This window comes from Nothobranchius furzeri, chromosome 17 (assembly GCF_043380555.1).
Source record: "Nothobranchius furzeri strain GRZ-AD chromosome 17, NfurGRZ-RIMD1, whole genome shotgun sequence".
NCBI lineage: Eukaryota > Metazoa > Chordata > Actinopteri > Cyprinodontiformes > Nothobranchiidae > Nothobranchius > Nothobranchius furzeri.
Window position 1 is genome coordinate 25,743,536 of NC_091757.1, and position 13,372 is coordinate 25,756,907.

The window sequence follows — 13,372 nt, forward strand, 5'->3', positions numbered from 1 at the left end:
GCCCCCATGCAAGGCTGTAGGCATGCTGGTTGCCTGTGAACATCTAATATGGACTGGGACTGTTAAATTACAAGCAGAGCCTCAGACCGTTGCGATCGTAGCCGGGCGCCATTGCCTTTTACATCAGCTCTTGCTCCATGGTCGGAGATAAGCGGGACACTAGCTAAATGATAACCCACAGCTAACACAGTTTTTCCGACTGTTTTCAGCAAGAAAAACACGGCTGAGCGACGCCATAGTAAAGGCTTCTCCGGCATGCTTAGTAACTAAATCATAACTATGTAACCAAGGATATCGGGCTTCATTGGTCCACCGCGGTGAAAGATTTGCGTGTCCGCCATTGTTTATAGTCCGGGAGCCAGAAATCAGCAGGACATTAGCTGCATACTAACCCGAAGCTAATGGAGTTTTCCTGGGCATTTCCAGTGAGAAAAATGCGGTGAGCGTCTCAAAAGTGAAGCAGTGTCAAGAAAACGGGCTGCGGTGTTTCTGTGGTCTTCCTTAGAGACCCAACATTGACCAGAATGAATACAGCCTTGGTTCAGAGCCGGCCCGGCTGCCCCGCAAAATGGGAACAGCAGCCCCATGCTATCCTCAGGCAGGAGACAGGAGAAGCTGGGCACCCGCTCAAGGTTCTCATGCAGCCCGACTAACATGTTTGACCAAGCAGTTAAATGACAGCATTTTCCCGTATTCAACCAGCAAAATGAAGTACAGAAATATAATTTTACTTACTGATAAAAAGAAGCAAAAACTGCTTGGATGGTCTGTTAGTAACCACAGCTTGTCTTTTTGTCCACCTAATTCCATGATTAACATCCAAACGAAAACACAGGCACACAGAAAAAAAATACAGTTCAGAGTTGAAATGGCCAAACATATATTCAATTCAGTTCAAGTTTATCACGACAAGAGTCGTCTCAAGGCACTTCACATAGTAAACATTCCAATACATGTCAGTTCATTAAGCCAATCAGTAAAAAGTGTCCTATAAAAGGAACCCAGCAGGTTGCATCGAGTCACTGACTAGTGTCAGAGTCTTTACAGCAATCCTCATACTAAGCAAGCATGCAGCGACAGTGGAGAGGAAAATTCTACATCTATCTCATCGATTAGGTACATTACAGGTTTGTCTTGAAGACATAAATAAATGGATGACTCTAAACTTTCTGCTATTAACTCATTCACTACTATTGACGATTGAAGTCGTCATTTTAAATCCAACAGTTCACTGCCAATGACAACTAAAGTCATCATTTGCAATTTTTTTTTACTGTTTGGGCATCGGAACGAGCCCCCACGCTGAGAGAACAAACATCTCAGCTCTGAAGCCGATCTTCATCCGCATACGTCACTTGTCACATGATCAGGAAGCAGAAAATCCATGTGTTAGATAGTCTTGGGCCGCTCCTGTAAAAAATTGTGAGGCGCGAACTCTAAAAGGGTTTGCCAATCAGAATTTGACAACGGATTATGAAAGAACGGATAATGCTCGAAACACGCGGATTCTTCCTGATGTAAGAGGTGAGTCTCCGCTTTGTTTTGGCTGCTTTGGCTGTTTTGACGTCGACATCATGCTAGTGCGCAATGTTCTGTGACTCTTAAAAAAGCAGTAAAAATGGTGAGAAACGCTGGCAGCGAAGGCCTTTAGCGATCAGGAAACGGCTGGCAGTGAATGAGTTAAATCAAGACAAGACTGAAGTTCTTATATTTGGACCGGAATTTCAGAAAAGAAATTGCTTAGTCAATCACCTGATCTGAACGTTGTTAAATTAGTCTCCAAGAACAAAGCAAAGAACCTTGGTGCCTTTGACCAGGACATGTCATTCAAATCCCAGGTTAATCAGGTTTGTAGGATTTCCTTTTTCCACCTTCGGAATATTGCTAAGATTAGAAGCATCCTTTCCAGGAGTGATGCTGAAAAACTAGTTCATGCATTTATTATATCAAGACTGGATTACTGTAATTCATTACTCTCAGGAAGTCCACAGAATGTAGTTAAAAGTCTTCAGCTTGTCCAAAATGCTGCAGCTAGAGTTCTGATGAAAATTAAAAAGAGAGATCATATCTCTCCTGTCTTAGCTTCCCTACATTGGCTACCTGTTAAATTCAGAATAGATTTTAAGATCCTTCTTCTCACATATAAAGCTCTTAATAATCAAGCTCCATCATACATCAGTGATCTGATTGTTCCATACGTTCCTAACCGAGCACTTCGCTCTCAGACTGCAGGTTTACTGGTGGTTCCCAGAATATCTAAAATTTGGATGGGAGACAGATCTTTTAGCTATCAGGCTCCTCTCCTGTGGAGCCAACTCCCAGCTTTAGTCCGTGAGGCAGACACCTTGCCAGACACTTGTTGTGATTTGGCACTATGTAGATAAACTGTAAAGAATAGAATAGAATAGAATTTGTAAAGTCTGGGGAAAGTCACTTGTTACAGCAGCACCAACACTTAGCGAAATGGAAATTGAAAATATAAACAAGATTAGAGGTAAACACACAAAGGCAGTAAGCTATTATTGTAACCTTCAACCACTAAAAACATTGAATTGAAGAAACGTTGTGTTTCCAGAACTATGCAGCTTAAGGGACACAGACATACCAACGTACATCCGGAAAAGCACAAGTATTGAACTCATACTGAATATAGCCTTAAATACTAATAGATTTAATCATTATAATAATAGAGTTATTTATGTACTGCAGCTCATTCTGCTGAATTAAACATTTTGATTAGGTGTGACACAAATTAAATATAAGTTTCATCAGATACTTGGAGCTGCTTTAGTTTTCTGATAGTTGTCTTTATTATGTGTGTACAGCTGCGTGTGTGTGAATGTGGTTATGCAGGAGACACTGCCTATGTCCTCTATGGTTTTTGGGAACACCTTAGGAATAGCAAAACATATTTGTCCTGTTTTTACTCATTTCTACAATAAATGTAAAAACAAGTTTTCCAAATGTTGGCGCCACTGTTGTGACATGGCCTTGACGTCAGGTGGTGGGCCAGATTTCTACTGTATCAGTGTCCAGACACTGAGCAATCTTAGCGTTTTTTTAAAAAGCAGCTTGTTTTGTACAGATTCAAATGTTTCCGACCCCATCTAGAGCGCTCCCAAAGGGAGAGGAGCTGAATAGAGCTAAATTAGCTAAACTGTTTTTTTCTGGAGAAGAGAAGGTTCTGAGGTTGATAGTGAAGTGTTACATTAAACCTATGAAGACAACTAAATGTTGGTTTCACACTCGTTTGTTCTCCACACAGGGCCTTTACATCTTCTTAGTGTATGCTGTTTACAACAGTGAGGTAAGAAGGCTCAACGCTCAGAGACACAATCTATGAATCATTTAGAAAAGGACCAAAACATGGAGGTAAAATCTTCTCTGGTTTAGGTGAGGAATGCCATAAAGAGAATCAAAGAGAAGAGGAAGGCTTTGTCTTTTACGGTGAGTGGCCAGACAGAACACAGATCATCTGTCCTCACACTTGAGACCACAGCTTTGTCTGTGATGTGTTTTCAGAACTGCTCCCAGCCTACTAGCTTCTTACCCTCACAGCGGGCCCCCGTTACCTCCTGGAACTGCAGACAGCCAACTCCCTCTAGCCCAGAGACCAGTGAGACATCTGGACCAACCAGTTCCACGTCCACCTCGTTAGTCATCAAGAATGGTAAGATGCTGCATGCTCCACGTATGACAGTAAGTTGTTTTTGACTAATGATTTGGTGACTTTCTATTCTGTTATTCGGTGTGTAACCTTCAGAGTTAAGGAAACCTGGAGGACACTCTGTTGGAAAGTTTCTTCAGTCAGAACAAAAAAAATATGTCCACCAAAAACTACGTAAAAGGACAGTCAGCTGGTTGTGACGGGATGCAAACACTGAGAGCATAATGAGAGCATTAGAAAAGAAAATGAGACCACAAACATTAAAATTTAATAGAACTGAATTTGTTTATGAAGATTCAAGCCCTTTTTACAAGACACACTGTGCCGGTAAATACGCATAATATTAACGGTGTATCTTCTATACGCGCCATGCCGGCACGGCGTTGTGCAAATTTTGTGGTATTCGTTCCGCCTCGCTCTGTAGTTGTTGTGGTTGTTATGTGTTCAGAAAAATTGGTACTATTTTGTATGCACCATGAACAATGTATTCCTCTGTGGTAAATTCATTTCAAAAGTAGATATGTTCCACTAACTACGTTACTCAGCTTTATAGGTAAGTTATATAGAAGAATATAGCAAACTCTCGAGGAGGATTAAACGTATCCCTGATGTGCAATGGACGGCAGAGAGGGGGAAATCATTGTATGAAAGACGTTAAACATAGAAAGACACATAAGGAGGATAAATCTGACCCTCTGCATGGATGCTGAACACTAACCCTAACCCTGCTGCTGAGAGGATGTGAGTAATGCCATTTTAAGTGAGGGACTTTATAAAGACACAGAGAAAATGTCAGGAGGTGTTGGACAAACGGACATTTATGATAAACACGAAGGATTGGACAACATGCAGTACAGGCCAAATGTTTGGACACACCTTCTCATTCAGTTTTGTCTTATGTTCAAGACCATTTACATTGGGAGATTCTCACCGAAGGCATCAAAACTATGAATGAACACATGTGGAGTTATGCACTTAACCAAAAAAGGTGAAATAACTGAAAACATGTTTTATAATCTATTTTCTTCCAAATAGCCACCCTTTGCTCTGACTACTGCTTTGCACACTCTTGGCGTTCTCTTGATGAGCTTCAAGAGGCAGTCACCTGAAATGCTTCTCTAACAGTCATGGAGTTGTACTCACTGCAAAAGAAAAATGATGATGCAATGTGGATCACACCAAAGGTGAAAGGGTTGGGTTACGGACGGAGCTGGACACTGGGTCTGTGCTCTCACTGATCTCATATGAAGATTACAGAGGTAAATTTCCCAACCCAAAATTAAAACGCACTACAGTAAAACTGAAAACATGCACAGGTGAGAGAATAACTCCCTTGGGGAAATTAAAAAGTTAAGTGGAACATGAGGACTGTCATGGCGGGCGGCAATCTTTTGACCCACGACATGCAGAATCACCACACAGGAACCGGTAAGTAAGTAAAACGACTTTATTATGTACTGAAGGGCAACGAGGGGAACAGACGGCGGGCAGGCTGGCAGCAAGATTTCAGGATGGAACTCTGAGGAGGGAGACAAAATGAGTATATGGAGGAATGACGGAGAATGATATTGGGAGTGGAGCTTACTGATTGCAGTAGTGGTGAGAACCTCCGGAGGGACTGGTCAGGTCCGGGTGAGCAGGAAAGCTCCAGAAGGCGATGGGACTGTTGGTCCAGAGAGTAGGTAGGAGCAGCGGTTTGGTGGAGGCAGGTGAGCGGCTGAGAGCGAGCGGCCAGGGGAGGAGACGGCGTGATCTGGTGTGCAGGAGTCCAAGCTGGTTATGGAGGTGGTGGAGTGTGAAAGAGAAACCTGGAGCAGAGCAGGGAAGGATTATCAGGGTTTCTTCTGACGACAGAAATCAAGCAGAGCTTCAAATACAGGTTAGTGACTAGGAACTAGAAATTTCACAGGATCAAGACAGGTTAAGGCTAGAGCTACCCAAGATAGAGTAATCATCCGGCGAAGTGAAGTGCCACACTGCTCCTTAAATCCCCTGGGCCGTAATGACTGGATTGGCTGCAGCTGGAGACTCTCAGACTCTCAGACACGCCCACCTGAAAACAATGCTCAGAAAATACAGGTGAAATGCAGGAGGCTCACCACGGACCGTGACAGTAGCCCCCCCTCAACGGGCGCCACCCGGCGGCCGAGCAGAGGAGGAGGAGGCGGAGGAGGAGGCAGCCCGAGAGGCCTCGAAGTCCCTGATGAGATCCGGATCCGTTATGAAGGATCGAGGAACCCAGGAACGATCCTCCGGACCATACCCCTCCCAGTCCACCAGGTACTGGAGGCCCCTGCCTCGGGGACGGACGTCGAGGAGACGGCGGACCAGGTAAACCAGGCCACCGCCGACGAGCCGGGCAGGTGGAGGAGGAGCAGGGGCAGGACACAAAGGACTGGACAGAACAGGTTTCAGCAGGGAGACATGGAACACAGGGTGGACACGCATGGACGGAGGCAGGGCCAGGCGGACAGCGGAGGGACTAATGACGTCAGTGATCGGATACGGACCAATGAACCGCGGAGCCAACTTCTTGCTGGTGTCCCTCAGCCGGATGTCCCTGGTGGAGAGCCAGACCTTCTGCCCAGGGACATACACAGGAGCAGGTCGCCTGTGGCGATCTGCCAGACGGCGGTTGCGGTCAGCTGTCCGTTGAAGGGCCGCCGTGGTCTGAGCCCAGGTGCGCCTGGCATGGCGAATGAACTGGGGGGCTGTGGTAGGAGGGTCCTGACTGGATGGGAACAGAGGGGGCTGGTAACCTAGAACGGTTTCGAATGGGGACAAACCTGTAGATGCAGAGGTGTGAGCGTTGTGTGCGTATTCAACCCAGGGCAGTTGGGAACTCCATCCCGAGGGGTTGGATGAACACACGCATCTTAACATAGCTTCGAGCTCCTGATTCATCCTCTCACATTGTCCGTTCGTCTGAGGATGGAACCCGGAGCTCAGGGCGACACGGGCCCCCAGGTGGTTTGCAAAGTCTTTCCATACACGGGACAGGAACTGAGGACCACGGTCAGATAAGATCTCTGCAGGAATACCATGGAGACGGAAGACATGTTTGATTAGTAGACTGGCAGTTTCGGCAGATGTTGGGAGAGACTTGAGAGGAACCAGGTGACAGGACTTAGAGAATCGATCGACGATAGTGAGAATGACCGAAAAACCATTAGAGGGGGGTAGACCAGTAACAAAATCCAAAGCTATATGAGACCAGGGGCGAGTGGGTACCGGAAGTGGGTTGAGAAGACCAGCTGGGGGTTGATTACTGCATTTGTTTCTGGCACAGATGGAACAGGCACTGATGTATTCACGGACGTCTTTGTACATTGAGGGCCACCAGAAGGTTCTACAGATTAAAGCCAGTGTACGGCCAACCCCAGGATGGATAGAGAATTTAGCTGTGTGGGCCCAATGTATCAGATCACCACGAACCCGGGTAGGGACATATACCTTGTGTGGTGGACCGGTACCTGGATCGGGTTCAGTCTGCTGGGCATCCTGAACTTTCTTTGTGATGTCCCAATCTACAGCGCCCACTATGCAGGGTGGTGGCAGAATAGGGGCTGATTCGGGGTCTTTGTCGGGTGAATACAGTCTGGACAGGGCGTCAGGTTTAGTGTTCTTGGAACCGGGTCTGAAAGAGATGAGAAAGTGGAAACGGGAGAAAAACAGGGACCAGCGGGACTGTCGAGGATTCAATCTGTTAGCCTCCTTTAAATATGCCAAGTTTTTATGGTCGGTCCAGATGATGATAGGGTGTTCCGCTCCCTCCAGCCAGTGTCGCCACTCCTCCAGGGCCAGTTTAATGGCCAACAGTTCCCGATCCCCGACATCGTAGTTCTTCTCAGCTGGGGAGAGGCGGCGAGAGAAGAAAGCGCATGGGTGGAGACGGTGATCTGAGGGGGAAACCTGTGACAGCACAGCACCAACACCAGAGTCAGAAGCGTCAACCTCCAGGGTGAACTGGGCAGAAGTGTCAGGACGGGTCAGAATAGGTGCTTGCGTGAATTTGTCTTTTAGGGCTTGGAAGGATTCTTCAGCAGAGGGGGACCAAATAAAGGGTTTATTAATGGATGTGAGCTGAGTGAGTGGGGCGGCAGTCTGGCTGTAGTTTTTAATGAAAGGACGGTAAAAATTTGCAAAATCTAAGAAGCGTTGAAGCTGCTTGCGTGTGGTGGGAGTAGGCCAGGAGAGAACTGACTTGATCTTTTCCTGATCCGTCTTCAACCGCCCGCTCTCAAGGATGAAGCCGAGGAACTTAACTGAGGGTACGTGGAACTCGCATTTCTCTGCCTTAACATAGAGCCGGTTCTCCAGTAGGCGTTGAAGTACACATCTGACATGTTGTCGGTGTTCAGCAGGGGATCTGGAGAAAATAAGAATGTCATCCAAATAGACTGTGACAAACTGGTTGAGGTAGTCGCCAAGAACAGAATTGACCAGGGATTGAAACACTGCGGGGGCATTTGTGAGACCAAAAGGCATGACTAAATACTCAAAATGACCAAGGGGAGTCTTGAACGCCGTTTTCCATTCATCGCCCTCTCTGATTCGGACGAGATGGTAAGCATTGCGTAGGTCGAGTTTTGTGAAAATGGTAGCATCTTGAACAGGTTCGAATGTGGATGACAGTAACGGAAGAGGATATTTGTTTTTTACTGTAATCTGGTTGAGCCCTCTGTAATCAATGCAAGGTCGAAGTGAACCATCCTTCTTAGTTACAAAAAATAATCCTGCTCCTAGTGGTGAAGTGGATGGTCTGATGATACCAGATGCTAGGGATTCGTTAATGTAGGTGGACATGCTGAGCTGTTCGGGTTTGGATAGGTTATACAACCTGCTGGATGGAAGTGTTGCGCCCGGCAGGAGATCGATGGCACAGTCGTAAGGACGGTGAGGAGGTAGAGATGAGGCTCGGTCCTTACTGAACACAAGGGCGAGGTCATGATACTCCTTTGGTACTTCAGACAGGTCGGGAGGAACTGGGGAATCGGCTGTTGGTGCTGAACAGATAGGTGGAGCAGAACGAAGGCAGTCAGTTAGGCAGTGTGAGCTCCAAACAGTAACTCGGGATGTTTTCCAATTTATTTGTGGGTTGTGCTTAACCAGCCAATCATATCCTAAGACTACGGGGGGGTGAGGAGATGGAAAAACAAAAAACGAGATACTTTCCTGGTGGTTGCCTGACACCAGCAAGCTGACTGGCACGGTCTGGTGGGTTATGGTAGTGAAAGAGTTGCCATCCAGGGATGATGCTCGCAGAGGAGTCGGAAGGAGAATAGTGGGAATGTCCAGATCTTGAACGACTGATTGGTCCAGCATGTTACGTTCACATCCAGAGTCTACTAAAGCCTTCAACACACGACTTCTTTGATTACACACCACAGTACAAGGAAGCAAACATCGGGAGTTTGAGCCACCATTACCACCCACCAGTAATCCCGGAATTACTGGTGGGCTTGCCCTTTTACCCGCAAGCCACAATTTGAGATTCTGTGCCCTGATTGACCACAGTAAAAACAAAGATTAGCGGAGAAACGACGTTGCCGCTCCTCCTGACTCAGCTGGGTTCTGCCGATCTGCATAGGCTCGTCTCCTGAGGAAGATGCAACTGGTGGCTGAGGGGTTCTGGTTTGAGTTAGCGGTGGAAATGACATTCTAGAGCCCTTAGAACGCTCCTTGAGACGCTTTTCAATCTTTATGGCAGAGGTAATAAGGGTTTCGAGGTCAGGAGGTTCCTGGCATAACGCCAACTGATCCTGGAGGCGATCATTTAACCCCTGGGTAAATGCTCCCAGTAACGAACCACTATCGAGGGAGGAAGTTGCTGCCAGCGTGCGAAATGCTATGGCGAAATCTGCTACTGTTTGATTTCCCTGGCGGAGATTCCACACTTTTTTGGCTACCTCAGCTGGGGTCTCTGAGTGATCGAACGTTTGCTTGAATTCAGCTAGGAAATGTGAAAGTGGACCACGCAGAAAACTAACGTCATGGCTCCCGGCTTCAGCCCAATCTAAAGCCTTACCCCGGAGTAAACCGATAATATAGGAAATCTTAACTGAATCTAACATGAAAGCTTCAGGAGATCTTTCAAAAGCCAACTGGCAATTAAACAGAAAACCACGGCATTTGCCGAACTCACCGGAATAGATGTCTGAAGGAGGCGAGTTGGGTATCCGGAAGTTTACAGTAGGGGGCGGAACCGGAAATACGGATGGAGGAGAAACGGGAGGCTGAGCAGAAGGTTCCGAGGGAGTTAAGCGTGTAGTGAGATTACGTAACATTGTGTCCATCTGGAGTATTCGTCGGTGAGAGTCGGAGACTTGCTCCAGTAAACCATGGATGGCGTGTTCATGGCGTGTGAGAACCTCAGAAACAGCGAGCGGAGCACTAGTGGACGGGTTGGATTCTGCAATGGGATCATTGTTATGGCCGGATGATTCTGTCATGGCGGGCGGCAATCTTTTGACCCACGACATGCAGAATCACCACACAGGAACCGGTAAGTAAGTAAAACAACTTTATTATGTACTGAAGGGCAACGAGGGGAACAGACGGCGGGCAGGCTGGCAGCAAGATTTCAGGATGGAACTCTGAGGAGGGAGACAAAATGAGTATATGGAGGAATGACGGAGAGTGATATTGGGAGTGGAGCTTACTGATTGCAGTTGTGGTGAGAACCTCCGGAGGGACTGATCAGGTCCGGGTGAGCAGGAAAGCTCCAGAAGGTGATGGGACTGTTGGTCCAGAGAGTAGGTAGGAGCAGCGGTTTGGTGGAGGCAGGTGAGCGGCTGAGAGCGAGCGGCCAGGGGAGGAGACGGCGTGATCTGGTGTGCAGGAGTCCAAGCTGGTTATGGAGGTGGTGGAGTGTGAAAGAGAAACCTGGAGCAGAGCAGGGGAGGATTATCAGGGTTTCTTCTGACGACAGAAATCAAGCAGAGCTTCAAATACAGGTTAGTGACTAGGAACTAGAAATTTCACAGGATCAAGACAGGTTAAGGCTAGAACTACCCAAGATAGAGTAATCATCCGGCGAAGTGAAGTGCCACACTGCTCCTTAAATCCCCTGGGCCGTAATGACTGGATTGGCTGCAGCTGGAGACTCTCAGACACGCCCACCTGAAAACAATGCTCAGAAAATACAGGTGAAATGCAGGAGGCTCACCACGGACCGTGACAAGGACAGTAAATGCAACTTGGAACTTTATGTTCTGAAAAATGGAGGTGTGCCATTATTTGGCTGTGACTGGTCAAGCATATCCGTCTAATCTGGAAAGAAATTAAAACAATTAAACTGGCACAAGGACTGGAGACACACTCTGTAAATGACAAACCAAAACTAAATCTGGATAAACAGGCTCAGGTGTTCAAAGACGGAATTGGCACTTTAAAAAATAATAAGGCACAGATCATGGTGGAGGACAATGCAAAGCCAAGTTCCCACTAAGCACAAGTACTTTATGCCGTAAGCCCCAAATTCAATGTCAAACTGCACAGTTAGAGAAACAAGCACTACTCACCAAAGTGGAATGGTTGGACTGGGCTACACTGATTACCAGTAAGCAAGAAAGCTAGTGACAGTGTACGCATTTGTGGTGATTTCAAATTTTCAGTAAACCCAGTCCTTCGTGTTGATCAGTACCCACTCCCTTGCATCGAAGGCATATTCACAGTTGCTGGTGATGAGATTTTCCAAACTCGACCTTGCCCAGGCATATCTCCAGATGGAAGTAGAGAAATCAACCAGGAAATGTCTGGTTATAAATAACCACAAAGGTCTATATCGGTACAACAGACTGGTTTTTGGCATCACCAGTGTTCCAGCAGTGTGGCAACGTGCCATGGCCCAGGTTCTACAGGAACGCAATGTTTCCTGGATGACATCATCGTCACTGGTGTTGATGAGGAGACCCACTTGGCTAATCTAACCCTAACAGTAGATGCAGCTGAATACAATTATGCACAGATAAAGAGAGAAGCACTCAGTTTGGTGTGGGGAGTGAAGAAGTTTAACCAGTACTTGTATGGAAGGCACTTCACCATGATCACAGAACACCGACCACTGGTGTCCATTCTTTATCCAGAAAAAGGCACTCCAACCATGGCTGCGGCTCGGGTACAGCTCTAGGCTTTGTTTCTGGGTGCACACACGTACATTATTGAATTTAAAGGGACAAAGTTACATGGAAATGCTGACGGACTGTCACACATTCTGCAAAGCATTGAGGAAACAGCTGATTCAGCAACTGTGTTTCAAATTGCACAAATGGAACCTCTGCCTGTCACTAATGCTCAGGTGTAAAGGGAAACGGGCCGCGACACAATTTTGTCTAAAGCCTACGATTTTACTGTGAATGGCTGGCCATCGAGCAGCGACAATCAGTTTTCTGCATACTCCACTCGCAAGGAGCAACAAGGCTGTCTCATGTGGGGTAAACGTGTCATCCTGCCACCCACACCACGTGCACAGGTGCGGTTGCGCTACATGATGTCACTTAACATTCATGGACTCACCCATCTTGACTCATGACAGGGAAGGCTGTTGTTGGTTTAGCATCCAGGAAATAGCAGAGAACGTTTTGACTGGTGGAAGCTAACTGTTAGCGTTAGCAACTCTACCACACAGCAGAACTCCTCTAGACTTGTGTTATAGGTGGAAATGAAGCATCAGCAATGCAGAACAAACAGAGTGGTGGTAGAGTCGTGTTGCTGTTACTATGGCAAGCCAAATGAGCATTTATTCTGATATCAGGATATCAGCCAGAATTGTCATGAACATGTAAGCCATTTCTGTCCACTAGTTAACTAGTTAGCCATGTTTGTGTCAATTAGTTAAATAGTGACAACCTAAATGTCAACTAGTTAACTAGTAAGGCCTAAATTCTCTCTAGTTAACTAGTTAAAATGTTTCATATCTTACTAGTTAACTAGTATTGCTCAGTGTGTTCACTAGTTAACTAGTGGACAGATCAATGTCCACTAGTTAACTAGTTAAAACACATTTAGTTTTTACTAGTCAACTAGTAAGGTACAAAAACTCGTACTAGCTGACTACTGAATGTAAAAATCCCACTTGTTAACTTTGCCCAATTTGGCCAGCCGCTTGAGCATTAATTCTGATATCTTGTCAACAGGTCAACTAGTTAACTAGTGAGGGTCAAACTGTACACGCTAGTTAACTAGTGAACACATTTTGACCTTCACTAGTTAACTAGTTGACACAAAAATGGCTCATTAGTTAACTAGTAAAGGCCAAAATGCATACCAGTCAGCTAGTTGAAGGTATTTGTGTCTCACTAGTTAACTAGTCAGGGTCAAAATGAGCCCACCAGTTAACTAGTGGGAGACGGAAATGTTCACTAGTTAACTAGTGAACACATTTTGGCTTCACTAGTTAACTAGGTGACACAAAATGGCTCACTAGTTAACTAGTAAAGGCCAAAATGCATACCAGTCAGCTAGTTGAAGGTTTTTGTGTCTCACTAGTTAACTAGTGATGGCCAAAATGTGCACACCAGTTAACTAGTGACAGAAGAAATGCCCACTAGTTGACTAGTGAACACATTTTGGCTTCCTAGTTAACTAGGTGACACAAAAATGGCTCACTAGTTAACTAGTAAGGGCTAAAATGCATACCAGTCAGCTAGTTGAAGGTTTTTGTGTCTCACTAGTTAACTAGTGACAGTTCAAAGTGTCCACATG

The 13,372-nt window shown here is 46.1% G+C and overlaps 1 protein-coding gene across 6 annotated transcripts in view; it reads left to right on the forward strand.

Moving 5' to 3' along the window:
- adgrd2 (adhesion G protein-coupled receptor D2) overlaps positions 1-13,372 on the forward strand; it is a 104,884-nt gene that overhangs the window by 70,962 nt on the left and 20,550 nt on the right. For 5 of the 6 annotated variants that reach the window (XM_070546328.1, XM_070546329.1, XM_070546327.1 and 2 more), the window contains exons 21-23: positions 3,266-3,307; positions 3,394-3,447; positions 3,523-3,670. The exons of the other annotated variant lie outside the window; for it this stretch is intronic. In XM_070546328.1, coding sequence (XP_070402429.1) covers positions 3,266-3,307; positions 3,394-3,447; positions 3,523-3,670 — 244 coding nt within the window. The remainder of the gene's footprint in view (positions 1-3,265; positions 3,308-3,393; positions 3,448-3,522; positions 3,671-13,372) is intronic. 6 annotated transcript variants of the gene reach the window in all.